Raw genomic sequence first — 21,472 nt, forward strand, 5'->3', positions numbered from 1 at the left:
AAAAAATAATTTTGTGTTGGAAATAACTTTTAAAGTAAAAAAGAATTCAGAAATTAAATACACCCCTTTTAAACATAACATTAACATTTACGGGGCATCTGTAAAAGTGGATGGAGATTCTCTCTATGGGATTTCTCACTAAAGAGTGCCCAGTAAATATCTCAATCATTCAATTGATTTTTATTAATTTTGACTAGATCAGTTGACTCAAATGGATGATTGAGATCTCATTGGACTCTATAGTCACTGCAAAGTCTAGTTGCAAAATCAAAAGTTTGAACTACAAATTAAGATTCGATTACTTTTTTTGTGTTAACTCTCTTGTTCTTAAGGGAATGAACTCTAGTAATTCGGTCAAGTTTTACTTAAGAATGGTTCAACTAGTAATCGAACTCGTAATATGTAATTTATGATGTGCATTAAACAAATAATTAAAGTACAGTTTAACAAATAATTTATGATGCGCATTAAACAAATATAAGTTTTAGTTAGTTTTTTCTTTCTTTCTTCTTTTTCTCTCTTTCCATAACCACAAGTTTGTTTGACTCACGTTGACACCTCACCTCTAATCTAAAAATGATTAGAATAAGAACACCTCCTAAAAAGAGTGAAGATATTTAAGCTGTAAAGTGAGGAGTGAGGATTCAGAAGAAAAGAGGTGTAAAGGAAGATGTAAAATAAAGTATATGTACGAGGAACAAATTAGTAACTTTACGTTTCTTTTTTCTCCTGACAAAGACAGGACCATCCTAGTAACATATCATGCTTTCCTACTAAAAGGTGCTAACTACATTACCTGCACATTCTGTAGTTGGAAGAATCTTTGGAGCCAAACATTTGCAATGTAACACATTTTTCTCTAACCTCCTTGTTGCAATCTTCCTCTAACTAGATTCCTGGTAACTACTAGTAATAACTAATTTGTTACTATTCTAGCTAGTGTCCAAATTCTGGTCGATAGTCCATATTGTATTGAACACATTTTAATCAATAATATGTTATAACACTTTTTCGTAAAAAAAGAAAAACTAATGTTAGTATGATTGGTTTTTTTTTCACCATCAGTATTCGGTCCACTGGACCGCTTAATCTAGTTCGGGGGTACGTTTTGGCATAAAATGGTTCCAGCCCCCTCCCGATTGCAGTTGCAGGGGATCGAACTGTGGTCCTCTCTACCAAGTTGATCATCAATCACCAAGGGACCAACTAATTGGTGTATGATGGTAGTAAAAGAAAGTCCTAAATTTCTATTTGATTAAATAATGGTTATATTAATTAATTAGACCAAAATCTCAAAAGAGGAGGGAAACAACATGCATTTAGGAATAATAAAGATGCATTTTAGCTTTAAGTATAGTGTAAGCTGCTGAGAATCTTTAGAAACTTACAACTCAGTTTGTGTTGTTGTAAGAGATTGTCTGATCCTCATCATGAAAATAAAATAAATTGAGTTGGTTTTGTGCTGTTAAGCCATTCCTTGCTCTACCTTGAGGAAACTCACTTTTCTTTTAAATTCATAATAAAACATGAGGGAAAAACACAATAAACAATTTAACTTCACAAATTATGCTTCTGCTTTAATTTCATTTGCATATGTTTCCCTACCTTTTATGGTTGTACAGAAAATGTTCTGATTTGCTTTGTTATTTATTAGTTTTTGTTTTTAATATCTTAAATAATCTTGTACTAGTAAACTTTTAGGCTTTAAATAATAACTTGCTTCGAAAGAAAAATTGAAGACAATAGTTATCCTAGTGCATGGAAAATTAGAAATGATGATGGCAAGTGAGTTACATGGAATTCCTAAGTTTTTAAGTTCAAAGAAGTCATCCTTCGACCGTGACAGGAATCATCTGTCTTCCTCATTCTCTGGTATCAAGTTGAACTTGCAGTATTCGAAGAATGCAGCATCTGATTTTCCCTATGGAAAATTCTCGACTGTTATTCAGAGAAACACAAGTAAAAGATTTTTGGTTACTGCTACTCTTGCTGATGTTGCAAATGATTTTATGGTAAATTCACTTTCATTCCACTAATGTCTTATATATTTGACAATGATATGTTTCTGCTATTGTTAGGATTAGTTCGATATTGTTTAAGATAGTTAACTAGTGAGCCTTGTTAGGATCGCTATATTAAGTGTAGTTAAACCATGATAGGGGGGCTTATATATTGAATATGAATTTACCTAGATTGTTGCATTCCAGGCCTTACAATCGCCAATTTTTGCTGGACAAGAAGCCAATCCAAAGACCGTTGCATCGATCATTTTAGGTGGTGGAGCTGGAACTCGTCTATTCCCCCTTACTCAAAATAGGGCTAAACCGGCTGTAAAATATTGAATTCACTATTTTCCACGTGATGTGAAGTTCTTCCAGAACTAGGCTTGAATTCACTAATCTGTGCGTCTTTTATGTTCTTTATTATATGATGTTTAGGTGCCATTCGGGGGATGTTATAGGCTGGTGGACATACCAATGAGTAATTGTATTAATAGCGGAATTAATAAAATTTACGTCCTTACACAATTCAATTCTCAGTCCCTCAACCGCCACATTGCTCGAACATATCATTTGGGAGGTGGCGTTAACTGTGGTGGTAGTTTTATTGAGGTACACCTTTTTTTGTTACTGTAAATTATTTTTGTTACTTTCACTTGAATCATGACAGTCTAGAAGTTTGTTATGGTAGGTATTGGCAGCAACTCAAACACTCGGCGAATCAGGAAATAAGTGGTTTCAGGGCACTGCCGATGCTGTAAGACAATTTCTTTGGTTGTTTGAGGTATGCCATATTCTCTTTGTCGTTCAGAAAATAAAATCGCCATAGATGCAAGTGCTTAAGATTTAACTGGCAAGGAATTTTATCCATTCTTACATTTACAAAACTGAATAAGCTTCTTGAACTTGATTAGGATGCTGAGCATAAAAACATAGAGAACATTCTGATATTGTGTGGCGATCAGCTCTATCGAATGGATTACATGGAACTTTTGAAGGTCGGTAATCAGTATTATTATTAGATGTTAATTTCAATTAGTTTTTTCTGATTCGCTTTCATTGTGAATGTTTCACATGACAACTGATCTCATATCTGCAGAAGCACATTAATTCATGTGCTGATGTATCTGTGTCGTGTCTACCAGTAGATGGCAGGTATTCTAACTAAACTTTCCTCTAAAACCATATACATTTGGTTCCTGAAATGTTTACATTTTCTTCTTTTTTTTCACTCGTAGTCGTGCCTCTGATTTTGGATTAGTGAAGGTTGATGAAAGAGGACGGATACGCCAGTTCATGGAAAAACCAAAGGGAGATTTATTAAGATCTATGGTTGTTATTCTTCCATTTTCCTCTTAAACTATTGAGATATAATATATACCTGTCGCTGATTGCTCTACTTGTTCTCATAGCATGTAGATACGAGTATTTTTGGATTATCAGCTCATGAAGCAAGGAAATTTCCGTATATTGCATCAATGGGTATATATGTGTTTAAATTAGAAGTTCTTCGCAAACTTCTCAGGTAACTAACATAATTTTTCGAAAGTTCAACTAAGGTAAGTATGATGTGATTTTCAGTTTTATTTTGTAATCAATTTTCAGGAGCTGTTATCCTAATGCAAATGATTTTGGATCTGAGGTCATTCCAATGGCTGCAAAAGATTTTAAAGTCCAGGTAGTTACTTGCTTTAAGTAAAAATCAGTCGAGTTATACAAGTTGTTTTAGCAGAAGATTTTAATGCATTGAATTATAAAATTATGTTTTTATAGTAAACAATCAAGGTTGGCCCTTGTATTTGATCACAGGCATGTCTTTTCAGTGGTTATTGGGAAGATATTGGGACTATAAAATCTTTCTTTGATGCAAACTTGGCTCTTATGGACAAGGTAGGTCTTTTAGTATTTAACAATTACAGGTATAAGTCAATGAGTTTATATGAGTTGCAATTTGTTGTTCTTCCATGTCGAAGCCGCCAAAGTTTCAGTTATATGATCAGTCAAAGCCAATTTTTACATGTCCTCGGTTCCTACCTCCAACTAAAATGGAGAAGTGTCAGGTAGAACTGTAAAATTTAAGTTCCTATAACCAACCTTATAAGATTCTAATGGAGCCTAATGAGAGTGTACAATAACACCAATTGTAGGTGATTAATTCTTTGATTTCAGATGGTTGCTTTTTAAGAGAGTGCATGGTTGAAAAATCCATTGTAGGAATTCGCTCGAGACTTGACTCTGGAGTGCAGCTAAAGGTATGTAACCTTACTTTATTGATATTTTGCTTAACCTCTCTTAACCTGACTGACATGACGCGGTGTTATCACATTTACAATCACTTTACAGGATACCATGATGATGGGCGCTGACTATTACCAAACAGAGTCTGAAATTGCGTCTCTTTTAGCAGCGAGAGACGTTCCTATAGGCATAGGCAAGAATACAAAAATTATGTAAGAATCCTCAAAACTGAAAATGCTTTCGTAATTTCACATTATATAACACCATACATGAACTCAGTTAAATGGCATACATGTGAAATATTCTGTGTTGGATTTACAACTATTTCTTTCTCTCCTATTTTGCATTTTTGTCTATATCATGACTCGAATATCGTATGCAGGAATTGTATAATTGACAAAAATGCAAGAATTGGAAACAATGTAATAATTGCAAACAAAGAAGTAAGTATTTAGTTGTCTATCTTCTCTAATTTCTCCAGCCTTTATTTTCTTTTCTAAAGTGTGACCAAATGGTTTCTTTAATTGGCGATTAAGTAGTTGTGATTTGCGAATAAATGGAGTGAATAAGCGGAAAATGCAATTATGCATTAGATTAACGATGATTAGGTCTATACTTTTGTTGGCTGGTTTGAATGTCACACGTGTACCATGTGATTCAATCATATGAAAAGAAAAATAGCACTTTATTATAATTTTCTTATAGTTCTCTAAGATTAAATTAATGACAATTGTACTTGGGATGTAGAATGTGCAGGAGGCTGACAGACCATCTGAGGGGTTTTATATTCGATCAGGGATCACGGTAGTGTTAAAAAACTCGGTAATAAACAATGGCACAATCATTTAATTCGACGATGAATGATTATCAATAGCAGATGGGAAAACATAACAAAAAAGACACAAATGGAGGGTATATACTATATACCAGCTTCAAACATTTGCTATAAACAAATGTTCCCTGAAATAAGGGCTCAGGCATCAAATTTTGAATCTTCAATCAGGGAAATCAATAAAAGGACACATTCATTTGTCAGAACAATTTTTGTTGGCTCATTCAACAGAAGCGATCTACACAACATTTGTCGCAGCAATAAAATTCGTTAAATCTTTGTTTTTATCGCTGTTATTATAAGCCAAAATGGTCAATAATTTGGTGACATTATTTGTCTAACTGAATGTTACATTTCAAATAAGAGAAATATAATTTAAATGAATATCTTGACTTCAGAAGTGAATCTATCAACTACATGTTCTTCATTCCTGCATAAAAACAGGATTAACTACTTCATCCTTACTGAGATCCCTTAAGAATCTTTTTATTCCATGATTATAAGGTGTTGTTAATTTGGTGCATTATGTGGGACTGTAATCTACTGCATGTATCCATTATTGTCATTATCAATGTTTATCGGTATGTGACACTCGACAACATTTGTATTCCATGATTAGAAACATTCTTCATCTAAGACATCGCCATTATTAATAAACCTTTGAACTATCCTACTGCAAATCTGTGCTGCAGCGTGCTAATATCCAATTAGTGCCTCGCATTTAACCGTTTCTGTTATGACAGTTAATACAGTTTGGATTTTTCGGCAAAGCTAATATGGTTAGTTAGTTAATGGCAACTGATCAATGGTGTAACCAATGTGGGACTTTCACATTTGTATAAATACTTAGTGCTTTCAATGAAATGAATAACAACAATTGCATCCATTACTTGTCATTAGATTTGCATACTCACTCATTTAGCAAAACTAATGTCAAATAGTATTGTTACAAAGTTTCAGATTAACCCACTTGTAAAAGCACTTGATGGATTGTATTGGATTTCTTTTTAGCGTAAATCAGATATCTTCTGTGCGCAACTGCAGAGACTAATCCTTCAGGCCTTGTGTGGACCCCAAATGGGTCTCCCGTCAAGAGTTTTAATGCTACTACATGCTCAAGCCAAGGATTGAATATTAGACTTTATTTCTGATGAGAAATCATTACCCTCATCAACCATTAGATTTTTTTCCCATTAATTACCAGGCCACTTTGACTGTTAATATACAGTTTAAAAACAAATCAAATAGTGTATGTAACAATGACACTTCATCGGAATATGTTTGGTGTTCGACACATTTTGATGTCGGTACACTGACATAGACATATGTAGTTACATTCGAATATTTTATTTTCTTAAACTACATACCATCAGTGTTGATGTCTCAATGTCAATGATGTTTCCGGTGTCCATGTAGTGTATCATAATCTTAACTCATTCTTATTTTCTACAACCTTAGTTATCTTTTGAGGTATCACTTATCCATCAAGGCCTCAAGATAAAATATTTTATATCATGAGTCATAATTATATAAAACTGTATAATACTATATTACAAAATTTAGGATATGCAGTTGCTCCTATTCAACAACGAACTCTGGCTGGCTCTGTGTGTGAAACAGTTATTGGTAAGAGATGACATCAGCCATGTTCCATGTGTATGCAATTCCATAAGACATGGCACAATACATGGCATTTCAATTCAGCATCTTTATATCTGACTTTCTAACATGCATTGATATTATTTTCAATTTGACAAGTACATAAGCAGCTGCTATACTACTTGTGATAAGAGCTTAAAAAAAAGTCATCTGTTTCTTGATGAACAATCTAAGTCAATGCAGACAAGTTAGGTAGTTGCATGTTACTAATTACTACTATCATTAAATCAAATATTTATTTATACACTATACCCATAATTTATGTCCTTATCTCTTGAGTGTACGAATTGACTTCCCATACAATTAAAAGTACGGATCAGTAAAACTTCTATGGTTCATTCATTTGATAGCCTATCATTCAAATAGCATATAATTTAAACTATTTATCAATCATGATTCATGAATATGTATATTATACTAATACAAGTTGTACATGATAGTACCACTAACGTACCACGGATCCTACGGAGGATCAAATGTGTACTAAGAATTTTTTTACTTATAATGCATTTTCTATATCATGAAATATATTTTATTAGAGTCTCTTCAATAGTATTTTGACAAGATTATTCAGGTCTCATCTAACTTAATCAAAGATTTTAAGGTCGAATTTAATTCTAGGAATGTAACAAGTTAAAATTGTTGAGAGAGAGTTTTTCCATCTATTGCAGTCTAACATCCGATTCATGAAATTCTTCTATGCAGTTGTGCGTAGGGATAATCAGTTGAAGCGGATAAAAAGTCTCATTAATAAAATATTAAATTCAATCAAAAGCAACCTTGCCTATGTTCAAATGCATGTTATGTCTTACAATATTTTATTTACAATAGGAGAATAAATTTTTGGTCAACACTTATTTTCCCAATAGTTTATTGAATTTCAGTTAGTTGTTGTAATTCTATGGGCTAAAACCTCCCTAAGTGCACCTATAAATTCTCAAGAGAGTCTGCCATATTTAACAACAAAAATCAAGCAATTCCTTCTTTAATTTGTCAGAGAGATAGAAAAAATTAAGAGGATGGAAAAATTCATTATTAGTTGTGTTCTTATATTGCTAATGAATCTACTTAGAGTGGAATCTGCTGTTTGGCAACAAGCTCATGCAACTTTCTATGGTGGAAGTGATGCCTCAGGAACAATGGGTAACTTCTTGTCTCTATTTTATTTTTATTCATAATTCTTTTACTTCATGATCATAAATAGCTACAATATTAATCAAGGCGTGTCGAGGTGTCCAACATGGTCAGTATCCGAAACCGACACGGCACCGACACATATAATTACATTCAATTATGTCATTTTTTCAAATAATTACCAGTGTCTTGTCTAGTCTCAATGTGTTTGTGTCTATTTCAGTGTTTCATCGATAAACTCATATTTACATGGACAAAGATATATTTAAGTGTTAATCAAATTATCATAAGTATATAACTTTGTTTTGATTAACTTGTAGGTGGTGCATGTGGCTATGGAAATCTGAACATAGATGGATATGGTATAAAAACAGCTGCATTGAGTACTGCTCTGTTTAATGATGGCAAGTCATGTGGTGGTTGCTATCAAATAGTTTGTGATGCAAGGAAAGTTCCTCAATGGTGCCACAAGGGAACTTCCATTACTATTACTGCCACAAACTTTTGTCCACCAAACTTTGCACAACCTAGTGACAATGGTGGTTGGTGTAATCCTCCAAGACCACACTTTGACATGTCTCAACCTGCCTTTGAAACTATAGCTATTTACAGAGCTGGAATTGTTCCCATTTTGTACAGGAGGTACTCCCTCCGGTCTATAATTAATGTATCTGGTCTATAATTTTGATGCATTATTATTTTCAACACTCAATTAATCAAAAATCATTAAAGTTTTTTTTAAAAAAATATATAGAAGAATACAAAGTTATTTCTAGTAACTATATTATAATGTCAAACTCTTACCACTGAACTATACAAAGTTGACACATCATGTACAAACAAATATTTCTAGTGACTATATACTATACTGCATATGAATTAAATCTATAAATATGTGTCTTATGCAAAGTTTTGTTGTATATATGCAGAGTTGGGTGCAAAAGAAGTGGAAACATAAGATTTACTATAAATGGGAGAGATTATTTTGAGCTAGTTCTTATAAGCAATGTAGGTGGAGGTGGAGAGATATCTAAAGTATGGATCAGAGGGTCAAAAAAGAATAAATGGGAATCAATGTCAATGAATTGGGGTGCTAATTGGCAGAGCCTAAGCTTTCTCAATGGTCAAAGCTTATCCTTTAGAATTCAACTCAAAAATGGAAAGACTCGTACAGCTATAAATGTAGCACCATCCAATTGGAAATTTGGCCAATCTTTCAAAAGTAATGTTCAATTCTAAATTGAATATATGAATTATGGATTAATTATTACTATGATATCACTTTTATTATTGTGCATTCTTATATATATATATATTGGTTTCTTGTGTAACAATTATTTATATATTGTGTAAGGAATTATATATTCCAAGTGGTTGTTTGTGGCTCAGCAATATGTTTTAGTATTTGCGATGAAGCCCACCAACTTTGGTATAATAATATATTTGTAATAATGTGTATTTTTTATTTGTATGAATACATTTGTGAGCCAAAGCATATTTTTAAATTATATTATAAAATAGAGTCATTTTTTTGCCTCAAAATATTATTATGTTGTATGATGAGTGCCAACGATGATAATGATATCAACCTTCTACCTATAACAAAGTTTTCTAAAAAAAATATTTCATAGTTTCTTTTTGTAACATTTCTCACAACACGTCTGGATTAACCAATTTAGGGTCCGTTTGGTAAAAATAAGCTATAAGCTAGCTGATAGCTGATAAGCTAGCTGATAGCTGAAAAGCTAGCTTATAGCTGATAACTGAAAAGCTAGCTTATTGAAATTAAAGTGTTTGGTAAAATTAGCTTTTAAAGTGGTTATTAAATATAAAATTACATAATTGATAGTGGGTAGTTTATTTTTTAGAGTGGGTAGTTATTAAATTAAAGGGTAAAAATGGAATAAAGTGTAAAAAGCTATAAGCTATAAGCTCAAATGCTACTTGAAATAGCATCTGAAAAAAAGCTATAAGCTAGTACAAAAAGCTTGTTACCAAACACCTCTAATTTTTTGAAACAAGCTTATAAGCTCATATAATAAGCTATAAGCTAGCTTATTTGTGTTACCAAACAGAGCCTTAGACGTAAAAAAAAGTTTGCCGAATTAGTTAATTAATCCTTTTTTAGAAACGTGGGTTGGATCAAAAAATTATTAACCAAGGCTGATCACCAGGGCTCAAGTTGATTAGATATGATGACAAATAGAAAATTTCCCTCCCAATATGCTTTTGATTTAGGGCTATTGTCAGAATTAATATTGAAGTTTACCCTAATTCGATGGGTTGACATTATTACTCTGGGATTCGAAAAACCATTTAAGATAATTGTTTATTGTCAAAAATCGAGAATTCTGACCACCGACCAGATTCACATTTTAAAATGCAAATCCAGTTCACATATTATCTTGTGAACACAATTTTGTCAAAAAATGTAGTTTTACACACTCACCATAGTTAAAGTAAAAAGAAAGCAAAATTAAAAGCACAAGCACACACTCAAAATAAAGGATTTAATTGATATGCACTGACGGTGTAAAATAATTTTACACTGTCAATCAATATCAACCATGTTTTCCGCCACATCACCACACTTCACCCCACTTTCTTGACATAACATGACAAAATGGTGGTTATTTATTGGACGATCATGCAAAACTATTTTACACCGTCGGTGCATATAATTAAACTAAAAAATAAAACCCTCTCCATTTCCCTAATGACTTCCTTAAAAAGAGTCCATTTCCCTTACTATATTTGGAGAGTCAAGATCCTCTCTATTTTTAATTCTCTTCATTTTTGCCATTACTAATGTTATGAGAATATAAATGCAATAATGTGACTTTTTGTGAGTCCAACTATTTAATATATATTTAAAAAATAAACTTTTCTTCTCCTTTTCTTCATAGCCGCCGCCCCAACTTAACCTATTTTTTTTTCTTGATCTACCAAGAAGGGGTGGTTTTAGGGTCAATTTTTGACCCAAAATCACCCCTCATAATTGTTTTTCCTTTTCTTTTTTATTTAAATAAGTGATCTTCACATTGATCAAGTTTTTCTTTTGTGTTTTCTTTTTTGTGATTTCGCCGTCTGAGTGAGGCGTTGTGTTGTTCGTCGTCTTGTGCGAGGTTTTTGTTGTCCCGTATTGTTGCGGTGTTCATTTGATTTCAATTGAAAGATCGGCTTCAGTCAATTACAAATTCAACCAATGATTTGGGCTTCAACGCTGCAGATCCGGAGGCATGGATACTTCGGTGACTTTAACTTTATCATATTATTTGTTGTAGGCATTTTGCCGTTGTATGCTATTAACTCGGATGCTGTGAGTTTTGTTTGCAGATTCATCCTTTATGTTTTTAGCGATGTTGATTATGTGATTGTATTTGATGTAATCTATCAATTTGAACGAATGAATATCATTTTGTTATTGTCAAAATATATATATATATATATATTTAAAAATCATTCAAAACTATAGTAATTGAGAGAGATAATAGAGAGAAAAAATGGAGAGAATCTCAACACATGTGATTATCCTGTTACCATCCTATGATATCCTTATCTAGTTTCTTATCATATCATATCTTTATCCTATCATGTGCATAAAAAACATGTATATATTTAAAAATTATTCAAAATTATATTTGGAAAAGCACCTGTATGTCTTTCACTAAATACTTTTGAAATATTCATTTGTTTTTCTAGGTCCCCATTAAATTCACAATGAGTGTATATGACTGAGAAACCAATGTGATAGAGAAATTTACAAAACTAGAAGGAAAAAAAAAAAAGGAGAAAATAAAAAAAATTAGAACCGTTTTGTGATTTTTGTTTTACTTTATCCATTTTTTAAATAAACAAATACCGCTTTAGTGTCTTCTCATCTTTCTTGTTCCCAATTTTCAACACACCAACCATGGCGTCTTCATTCTCAACCCAATTGCTTCAATCTCACAACCCTCTTTACCATCTCCAGGTTTCTCTCTTTCTTTATCTTGGGTTTTGTTTTCGTTGCTAAATCTTACCAAAAGTTTTGTGCTTTTGTTTTTTCAGGGCAATTTTAGCCAACATGTATCTATGGTTCCAAAGTCACATACCATATCACAGATTGGTTACACTAAATCATTTCCATTAAGATCAAATTTTTCTTTGAAGTTTTCAACCACGCAACAATCTGGAGCAAGATCAATTACATACAGGAGGAGAGTCACATGTGCTGCTGCTGCTGCTGAAAATGTTAGTTTTTCATTTCAGAATTTTTTTTATTTTTTTGAGATAAGTTTAAGGATATTATTATGACATTGGTGGTGGTGACAAAAACAATGTTTTTATCAATTTCGATAACAATTTTGTTTTAAAACTAGAAACAAAGTGACTAAACTGTTATTCTGGTTATTAAATGTTGGTTTCTGTAACAATAGTCCGACAATATATCAAAATTACTAAAACAGACATAGTCAGTTTTTCCTCAAATGTGTTTTACGTCAGTTAGTTTGATCTTCGAATGTTCTTGTTAGTCGATTTAGTTCATAAAATTAGTAACAAACGACACAATTAGGGATGTTTTTTCATCCCTAATTGATGGGTGGGGGGAGTACAGATAATTTTTTCATCCAAGATTGGCTAAGTTTTTTAAACTTGCTATAGAGCCAGTCCCTAATCTCAATGTGTTAGTAGGAAATGGAAATAAAATTGTTGCTGAAGGCAAGGTTTCTGATTTAATTGTGTCTATTCAAGGTCATGAGATCACTGTTCCAGTGTTTCTCTTGCCCTTTGCTGGTGCTGATTTGATCCTAGGATCCTCATGGTTGGCCACCTTGGGTCCTCATGTAGCTGACTATCGTGCCTTATTCCTCAAGTTGTTTGTCTCGGGCAAATTTGCTACTACTTTGCAAGGTCAAAAGCCTTTGTCACCAGGGTCTGCTCAGTTACATCATATTGCTAGATTACACCACACTCATGCCATCTCTGAGTTATTCACAATGCATTGTTTCCATATGGCTACTGATGACACTTCCACCTTTACCGTTCCTTCAGATATGCATCCTGATCTAGCCAAATTGTTACTATCCCATAGTCACATTTTTAACACGCCAACTCCTTTACCTCCACAACGGTTGCAAGACCATTCTATACCTTTAATGGACGAGTCTAAGGTAGTGAAGGTTAGACCCTACCGTTACCCCCACAGTCAAAAGGAGCAAATTGAGATCATGGTTGCGGATAGGGATGGCAATGGGTAGGGTATGGGTAGGGTACTATAGTACCCATCCCCATACCCGCAGATTGAAAAAATACCCGTACCCATCCCCATACCCGCGTGGGTAACAACTTTTGTCCCCGTCCCCATACCCTATGGGTACCTAGGTACCCATACCCGTACCCGTTACCCGCATTTTTACTAAAAATAAATTGATCAATTATAAAATATCATATAATTTTAATAGAATTAAAAAAATTTCAAAGATTTTAATATTGACTAATAAAAATTATAAACAAAATTATTACTAACCTTATGTTAAAGTTCATATTTATTTTAAATATTCACATTAATTTTATATTATATTATAAATAAACATTTTTATTAAAAATATGTAATAGTTTATTAGAGTTGTATTGTTTTAAATTGATTTATATATATTATAATATAATAATATAAATAAAACAAATAAATATATATTATGCGGGTATGGGGCGGGGTGGGTACTGAGGTACCCGTACCCGCACCCATACCCGTTCATTTTTGCGGGTAATTACCCATACCCGTGCCCGTACCCAAAATGCGGGTTTTTACCCTACCCATTGTGGGTAATTTTTGCGGGTACCCTCTGGGTATGGGTCAAATTGCCATCCCTAGTTGCGGATATGCTCAAGCAAGGTATCATTCAACCTAGCACCAGTCCCTTCTCTTCTGCAATTATACTTGTGAAGAAAAAAGATGGCACATGGAGGTTTTGCACAGATTATCGTGTTTTGAATGCTCTGACTATCAAAGACAGCTTCCCATTACCTACTGTAGATGAACTGCTCAATGAATTGTTTGCTGCAAAGTTTTTCTCCAAATTGGACCTTAGGTCAGGCTATCATCAAATTTTGATGAACCCTTTGGTTTATCTAATGCTCCGGCTTCATTTCAATGTTTGATTAACCAAGTATTTCAATCTGTTCTGCGAAAATTTGTCTTGGTTTTTTTTTTTTTTTTATGATATTCTCATTTACAGTCCCTCTTGGCCTATTCATCTTGAGCATTTACAGGTGGTGCTTCAATTGCTTAGTGACCATTGCTTGTTTTGTTAAGTTATCCAAATGTTCATTTGGTATGACTGAAGTAGAGTATTTAGGTCACACTGTATCTGGACAGGGTGTCTTTATGGACAAGAACAAAGTGCAAGCAGTTCTTGATTGGCAGACACCTATTAATGTCAAGCAATTGAGGGGATTTTTGGGACTCACAGGGTACTATAGACGTTTCATTAAGTCTTATGCTACCATTGCAGCTCCCTTGACTGATCTATTGAAGAGAGATTGTTTTCAGTGGACTTCTACCACTGACTTGGCTTTTCACAATCTCAAACTTGCCATCACTTCAGCACCTGTATTGGTTCTTCCTGATTTTTCTCAACCATTTGTTTTGGAAACTGATGCTTCTAGTGTGGGGATAGGTGCAGTATTAAGTCAGCAGGGTCACCCTATTGCTTACTTTTCTAAGAAGTTAGGTCCCAATGTTCAGAAGCAATCTGCTTATTTGAGGGAATTTAGAGCCATTACTGAGGCTTTGGCTAAATTCAGACATTATTTGTTGGGCCAGAAGTTTATTATTCGCACTGATCAACAAAGTTTGAAAGCATTACTTGATCAGTCATTACAAACTCCAGAGCAACAAGCTTGGCTTCACAAATTTATTGGTTTTGATTTTACCATTGAATATAGGCCAGGCAAGGAGAATCTCGCTGCTGATGCTCTTTCGCGCATGTTTTCTTTATCATGGTCAGAGCCTCAACATCTCTTCTTGCAAGAACTTCGAGCTGCTTTACCTCTTTGTCCCTATTTTGGTCCTATTTTTCAAATTTGCTTGGCTGGCACGACACCACACCAGGATTATGTGGTTAAGGATCAATTACTTTATTGGCAGCATAGACTTGCTATCCTTCCTGATAGTTTATTGGTTCAACAGATCTTGCAAGAATTTCACACTTCCCCAATTGGTGGTCATGCTGGAATTACACGTACCATGGATAGAATTTGCAGTCTGTTTTTTTGGCCCAAGATGAAGCAAGTTATCTCTGAGTATGTTAAGTTTTGTTCTGTGTGTCAACAAGCTAAACACTCTACTACATTACCTGCTGGATTGCTATCTCCATTACCTATTCCTAAGCAGGTATATGAGGATCTTGCTATGGATTTTATCACTGGCCTACCCAATTCTTGTGGTTATACTGTCATTCTAGTGGTGGTAGATAGATTGACCAAATTTGGTCATTTCTTTCCTTTGAAATCTACTTATGACAGTAAAACTGTAGCTGAGATCTTTATGCAGCACATTGTCAAATTGCATGGAATGCCTAAGTCCATTGTGTCAGATCGGGACAAGGTCACTAGTCAATTTTGGCAACATTTGTTCAAGTTACAAGGCACCACTCTAGCCATGAGTTCTGCTTATCACCCACAAAGTGACGGCCAATCTGAAGCACTCAATAAATGTCTTGAAATGTATCTCAGATGCTTGACTTTTAGTAATCCCAAGATTTGGTCCAAGGTGCTTCATACCAGTGCTGCCATGACTCCTTTTAAGGCCCTATATGGAAGGGATCCTCCTACATTAACCAGAGCTATTGGGTTGAATGGGTTGAATGAGGTGGGTATGATGCAGTTTCTGCACAACTCCACAGTAGAGACCAGTTATTAGCTCAACTTCAATGTAACTTGAACAAGGCTCAACAGTTGATGAAGGGACAAGCTGATAAGAAGCGCACTCAGGTCTTAGTGAAGCTTCAGCCATATAGAAAACTTTCTGTGAGCCAAAGGATGAATCAAAAACTTGGTCTCAAATATTTTGGCCCTTTCAAGGTGCTGGCCAAAATTGGATCTATTGCATACAAGCTTGATTTACCTTCTACTGCACGTATTCACCCTGTGTTCCACATTTCACAATTAAAGAAGTTTCAAAGTGATATTGCTCTGCCTTATGCTCCTTTGCCTGATACTACTGAATTTGGCCCTATTGTATTACCTGAGAAGGTTATTAAGACTCGTACTATTCTTAAGGGACCTTTATCTGTGCCACAGGTTCTTGTGAAATGGCAGAATTTGGATGATTCTTTGGCTACTTGGGAGGATACCAGTGAGATGAGACACACTTAGACCATACCTCAATCTGTTGCAATAAAAATTATCCTTGCTTCCTTATTTTGTTTAGATCATAACATGGAGGTCCTGGTTCAACTGGACAAAGGAGAAAATACTAATCTAACAAATAATTACTAACATTGGCCATTTAAATAAAAGGATTGTTTACTCGAGAATACAATGTTACTTCTGTAATTATTAAGGAAAACAGAAACGAACCAAAAAGGTTTTCTTAAACCAAACCTACCTGAAATCATTTTTTATATTTAGACTGCTCGTTTGTTGTTTCATTTAGTATTTGGATTATAAGCTTATCAGCTGCTTTGTTAACCAAAAAATAAAATTATTGGCATTGTTTATTAGTCGATTCTGTTGCGGTTAAGATGTTTGACGTTTATTATCTTACATTACATGGTTTTGTTACTGTTATTAGGTTCAAGAGCTGCAAGCCAAAGTGACTACCAAATGTTTCTTTGATGTAGAAATCGGGGGTAAACCTGTTGGCAGGATTGTTTTGGGTTTGTACGGAGAGGTTGCTCCTAAAACAGTTGAAAATTTCCGTGCTTTGTGCACAGGCAAGCAATCAAATTTTATGCAGTTTTGTTCTTGTTCTTGTATTACTAGCTACTTTGAATCAATTGTGTAATATAGCATTTTATTGATTGAGATTAATAATCTCTGTGCAGGAGAGAAAGGATATGGTTACCAAGGATGCTCCTTCCATCGTATAATCAAAGACTTCATGCTTCAGGGAGGGGACTTCACTGAGGGAGATGTGAGACTTGTTGCCTTTGTTTGTTTACGTGTATATGTGAATAATCTTTGTTATATTTGTTTATATGTTAATGTGCATATTTACTTTCACTTGCCATGTATTTGTTTCACTGACGGTAATTATGTTTCTCCTCGCTCAATATGTTTTTATTGGCTGCAGGGAACCGGCGGAGAAAGTATTTATGGTTCTAGTTTTGAAGATGAGACTTTTGCCTGTATGTCTTTGTTGCTGCCTGTACTGTAATATCTAGAGTTTTAATAGTGCTTGGTTTTCAAAATTCATCATTGGCCGTAATTCCGGTTTATAAATAATGTTAATAATCGCCTGAAAATTCTATTTTCTATACTTTCTTGCAGTGAAACATATTGGTCCTGGAGTTTTGAGTATGGCAAATGCTGGTCCTAATACTAATGGTAGTCAATTTTTTATTTGCACCGTAAAGGTGAGTGACATGTACTGTCCTGAGTTTTTCTTTACTTACAACTTTATAAGCTTTAATGAAAGTAAAATTCAAGTTTCTAATTAAACTTAAATTCAATGAACAGTGATGGGTTGTTTATTTACATAATATCATTGGAAAGCTTCATTAGGCTATGTTATATATACATATTATGTTTGAATATTAGACTGGATCAAATTTCCTGATTTTCTTAAAATGCTAAGTAACATGTTTAGCAAAAAAGCACACTCTTGATAACATGTTCAGTACTCACTTATTTACCTACTATTACTAATATATTCAAATCTTCTGCGTACGATCTTAATGTTGTAATTTTATGATGTAGACTCCATGGTTAGACGATCGACATGTTGTGTTTGGACATGTGATTGATGGAATGAATGTTGTGAGGACACTTGAATCTCAGGAAACAAGCAGATTGGATATCCCTAAAAAGCCTTGTAGAATTGTTAAGTCCGGAGAACTGCCTATAGATGGTTGATGCTTATGCGGGAGTGAATCACATGTTTCCGTCTGAGTACAATTTTCTATATTTTGAATGTCCTCTATTGAACATGTTAACAAGTTTGTATTATCATTGGTCGCTGCTTATTGGTTGTCATTTGGAGACACAGCAGAGAAAAAACATCCATGTTTTGTTTTACTAGACTAATGTTGAATCCTTATAGTGATAAACTGATAATATTATCTTTTTCAGTTTATTTTTCTTCTGCTTTTGTTATTTGCATTTACAAGCTATTCATTTTCATGATCTCCAAGTATATGATTCGCATGTTAAAGCATCAGTACCATGTTTAATTTTTCAAATTTAACACTAAGCCAAACAGTAAGCACAACACTAGTCAAAATTCATCCCAGAAATTCATATTGCAAAGTTCAATTCTGTAGTGAACTAGTGACATTAGGTTTAGGTAATTTGAAATGGCCAGCTGAATGATACAGAGATTATTTCTAGAATATGAGAATTTACTCCATCTTTGAAAGTAAGAAGAGGATATTTTGGATGGTTTTGAAAAAACGACTAATATTTTCCAAAAACTTTGTAATTGGAAAAGGACCTAAAAACACACGACTTTGATTTTCATAGAAAAAAAAAGTTAGTATCTGGAAAAGCCAAGAGTTCTTTTGGACTTATCCTCATTAGGATCAGGACTTTATTTGATTTTTCCTTTTACTATGGGTTTGACATTGTTGAATGGTAAGGTGAATACCATTGATGAAATGATAGTTGAAGAAGGCATGAATTTAAAGTTTGCAAAAGTTTTTGAGTTTACCAAGAAGAGCTATGATGCACGGGCACCGTTTTAGACAGAGTACCGATATCGGATACGTTTCGGATACCGGTACGCGTACGGTACTTAGAGCTGTCAAAAAAGCCCCATATGCAAAGGCCCCATTTTTTGGCCCTCTTTTAAGCCCCAAAATATTAGGACCCCTTGCTTCTATTTCTTTCTAAGCCCAAGTCTCATATTATTGACGATTTATCTCTCGACCCCCCGCATTTCTTTTCTACCCCCCTGAATTTCCGTTTTTGCCCTGGGAGTACAACGGTTTATACGAACCAAATTTTTTTGTCATGCTAAAAAATTTCGGTTTATATAAACCGAAATATTGTGTTCTAAATTTTTTTTCCAGATTTCCTGTATAAATTATGCATGAGACCCTCAACTTCCAAAATTTATTTGAAATACTAAACGATGCTGATTTGAGTAAACGACCACTCGTTGGAAATCTTAGGGTGTCAAGAATACAAATATAATTTTTGTTTTGAGGGTTAACTATCCAATTGGTTCAGTTTGACCAAATAATGGGTACTGGTACAGAAACAGAGCAGAAACTTTTCTCAAACTTGCAGGTAGATTTTCTCATACTATACTTAATGAAATTTAACAATTACGGTGTCAATCTTGTAGTAAATTTTGTCTTCTTTACACTAGATTAATAAGCATTAGCATACAACTTATATTCAGAGAGATATGATAAATTTACTACAGGTATCTCTACAACATTTTGCAGAAATGTCTCTCAAACTTGTAGGTAGATTTTCGCATACTATACTTTATGAAATTTAACAATTCCGGTGTCAATCTTGAAGTAAATTTTGTCTTCTTTACACTAGATAAAAAATCATTAGCATACGACTTATATTTAGAAAGCTTTGATAAATTTACCACAAGTATCTCTACAACATTTTGCAGAAACTTTTCTCAAACTTGTAGGTAGATTTTCTCATACTATATACTTAATGAAATTTAACAATTCCGGTGTCAATCTTGTAGTAAATTTTGTCTTCTTTACACTAGATTAATAAGCATTAGCATACAACTTATATTCAGAGAGATATACTAAATTTACCACAGGTAGCTCTACACGGATTTTGATATAAATTTTTCTTCTTTTTGGGGGTATATGTTATTTCGGTTTATATAAAAGGATTTTTTTTCCATGTTTAAAAACTTCGGTTTTTACAACCGAAGTTTGTTGGCAAAAATTTTTCAAACCACAAGGGCAAAATGAAATTTTTGAGGGTATAAAAGAAAGGCGAGGGTCGGGAGAGAAATGATCCATATTATTTAGTTTAACTCTTGGCCCCTTATGAGACCTATTATTGGCCCAAGAAAATAATTAAATAAAGTAAAATTATAGTATTAATTTTTTGAAATAAATTTCGAGAAAAACTTTGAAACATTTTTTTTCAAGATACTACGGAACTTTTTTTCCGAAATTTTTTTTAGGATTTTTACCCGAAAATTTTCCGAAACTTTTTTCTTGAGATAATTCCAGAAATTTTTTCTCGAAACTTTTTTTTCTGGAGATAACTCTAGAACTTTATCCTCGACAAAATTTCGAGGATTTTTTTCGGAAAATTTTTTCTCGAAAAAATTTCGATGATTTTTCTCAAAAACTTTGCAAAACATTTTTCTCGAAAAAATTTCGAGGATTTTTTCCCGAAAACTTTTTTTCTTGAGATAACTCTAGAACTTTATCCTTGACGATATTTCAAGGATTTTTTTCGGAAACTTTTTTCTCGAAATAAACTCAAACTTTTTTCTCGAAAAAATTTCGATGATTTTTCTCAAAAACTTTGCACAAAAAATTTTTGAAAAAATTTCGAGGTTTTTTTCCTGAAATCTTTCTGATACTTTTTTTTCTCGAGATAACTCTATAACTTTATCCTCGACAAAATTTTGAGGATGTTTTTTCAGAAACTTTTTTCTACAGATAAACTAAAAAAAATTCTCGAAAAAATTTCGACGATTTTTCTCGAAAACTTTGCAAAACATTTTTTCCGAAAAAATTTCGAGGATTTTTTCCCGAAAATTTTCCGAAAGTTTTTTTCTCAAGATAACTCTAGAATTTTATCCTCGACAAAATTTTGAGGATTTTTTTTCAGAAACTTTTTTCTCGCGATAAACTCAAAAACTTTTTTCTCGAAAAAATTTCGATGATTTTTCTCGAAAATTTGCAAAACATTTTTCTCGAAAAAAATTCAATGATTTTTTCTTGAGAACTCCCCTGGTACCAATACGTGGTACGACATTAACCCCATAATATGATGTCTAATGTTTCGTACTCTTTTGTATTAAGTCCTTTATTAATATAGACATGCTTTGATTGTAAATTGCTAAGTAACACTATATATAATTTTTTCATTAAATTGTTATGTTGTATTAGTTTTATACAGAGGAGCGTTTTATAGTGAGTCATGTTCATTTTTATCTTAAAATCGGTGGGCAATACATGGGGTTAATGTCGTACCAATACGTGGTACGACATTAACCCTATAATATGATGTCTAATGTTTCATACTCTTTTGTATTAAGTCCTTTATTAATATAGACATACTTTGATTGTAAATTGCTAAGTAACACTATATATCATTTTTTTTCATTAAATTGTTATGTTGTATTAGTTTTATACAGATGAGCGTTTTATAGTGAGTTATGTTCATTTTTATCTTAAAATCGGTGGGCAATACATGATCTACACAAAGGTTTGTTTTCAATTTTATTTATATTTGATATTTTTTG

The 21,472-nt window shown here is 33.3% G+C and overlaps 3 protein-coding genes across 4 annotated transcripts; all 3 read left to right on the plus strand.

The window, feature by feature from the left end:
- The first annotated feature begins 1,408 nt into the window (after positions 1–1,408).
- LOC123891032 (glucose-1-phosphate adenylyltransferase large subunit 1-like) lies at positions 1,409–5,449 on the plus strand. 2 transcript variants are annotated; one of them, XM_045940816.1, is made up of 15 exons: positions 1,409–2,012; positions 2,208–2,330; positions 2,439–2,612; positions 2,692–2,784; positions 2,915–2,998; positions 3,100–3,155; positions 3,239–3,332; positions 3,413–3,525; positions 3,606–3,678; positions 3,810–3,890; positions 3,974–4,060; positions 4,148–4,252; positions 4,344–4,450; positions 4,621–4,681; positions 4,986–5,449. In XM_045940816.1, the coding sequence occupies exons 1-15, from the start codon at positions 1,773–1,775 to the stop codon at positions 5,085–5,087; spliced, it is 1,593 nt and encodes a 530-aa protein (XP_045796772.1). In that variant the 5' UTR covers positions 1,409–1,772; the 3' UTR covers positions 5,088–5,449. The 2 variants fall into 2 exon arrangements, 1 of the variants encoding a protein (XP_045796772.1); XR_006802991.1 differs by lacking the exons at positions 4,621–4,681; positions 4,986–5,449 and having other exon boundaries at positions 1,505–2,012; positions 3,810–4,060; positions 4,170–4,252; positions 4,344–4,448.
- Positions 5,450–7,689: 2,240 nt separating this feature from the next.
- Positions 7,690–9,355, plus strand: LOC123891034 (putative expansin-A17). The gene is made up of 3 exons (XM_045940817.1): positions 7,690–7,872; positions 8,184–8,505; positions 8,793–9,355. The coding sequence occupies exons 1-3, from the start codon at positions 7,749–7,751 to the stop codon at positions 9,100–9,102; spliced, it is 756 nt and encodes a 251-aa protein (XP_045796773.1). The 5' UTR covers positions 7,690–7,748; the 3' UTR covers positions 9,103–9,355.
- A 2,213-nt stretch (positions 9,356–11,568) lies between these two features.
- Positions 11,569–18,142, plus strand: LOC123891035 (peptidyl-prolyl cis-trans isomerase, chloroplastic). The gene is made up of 7 exons (XM_045940818.1): positions 11,569–11,836; positions 11,914–12,096; positions 16,640–16,781; positions 16,893–16,981; positions 17,141–17,195; positions 17,338–17,423; positions 17,767–18,142. Exons 1-7 carry the CDS (start codon positions 11,777–11,779, stop codon positions 17,920–17,922), a joined length of 771 nt encoding a protein of 256 aa, XP_045796774.1. The 5' UTR covers positions 11,569–11,776; the 3' UTR covers positions 17,923–18,142.
- The last annotated feature ends 3,330 nt before the right edge of the window (positions 18,143–21,472 follow it).

Source organism: Trifolium pratense, linkage group LG6 (genome assembly GCF_020283565.1).
Source record: "Trifolium pratense cultivar HEN17-A07 linkage group LG6, ARS_RC_1.1, whole genome shotgun sequence".
NCBI classification, from domain to species: Eukaryota; Viridiplantae; Streptophyta; class Magnoliopsida; order Fabales; family Fabaceae; genus Trifolium; species Trifolium pratense.

Bases quoted from the DNA above. Each gene is read 5' to 3' on its own strand.
- LOC123891032 (XM_045940816.1), top strand. From the start codon at position 1,773: ATGATGATGGCAAGTGAGTTACATGGAATTCCTAAGTTTTTAAGTTCA. The intron at 3,891-3,973 runs GTAGGTCTTTTA...TCCATGTCGAAG, and splicing joins ACTTGGCTCTTATGGACAAG to CCGCCAAAGTTTCAGTTATA. The intron at 4,451-4,620 runs GTAAGAATCCTC...TATCGTATGCAG, and splicing joins GGCAAGAATACAAAAATTAT to GAATTGTATAATTGACAAAA.
- LOC123891034 (XM_045940817.1), top strand. From the start codon at position 7,749: ATGGAAAAATTCATTATTAGTTGTGTTCTTATATTGCTAATGAATCTA. The intron at 7,873-8,183 runs GTAACTTCTTGT...ATTAACTTGTAG, and splicing joins TGATGCCTCAGGAACAATGG to GTGGTGCATGTGGCTATGGA. The intron at 8,506-8,792 runs GTACTCCCTCCG...GTATATATGCAG, and splicing joins GTTCCCATTTTGTACAGGAG to AGTTGGGTGCAAAAGAAGTG.
- LOC123891035 (XM_045940818.1), top strand. From the start codon at position 11,777: ATGGCGTCTTCATTCTCAACCCAATTGCTTCAATCTCACAACCCTCTT. The intron at 12,097-16,639 runs GTTAGTTTTTCA...TACTGTTATTAG, and splicing joins CTGCTGCTGCTGCTGAAAAT to GTTCAAGAGCTGCAAGCCAA. The intron at 17,196-17,337 runs GTATGTCTTTGT...ACTTTCTTGCAG, and splicing joins TGAAGATGAGACTTTTGCCT to TGAAACATATTGGTCCTGGA.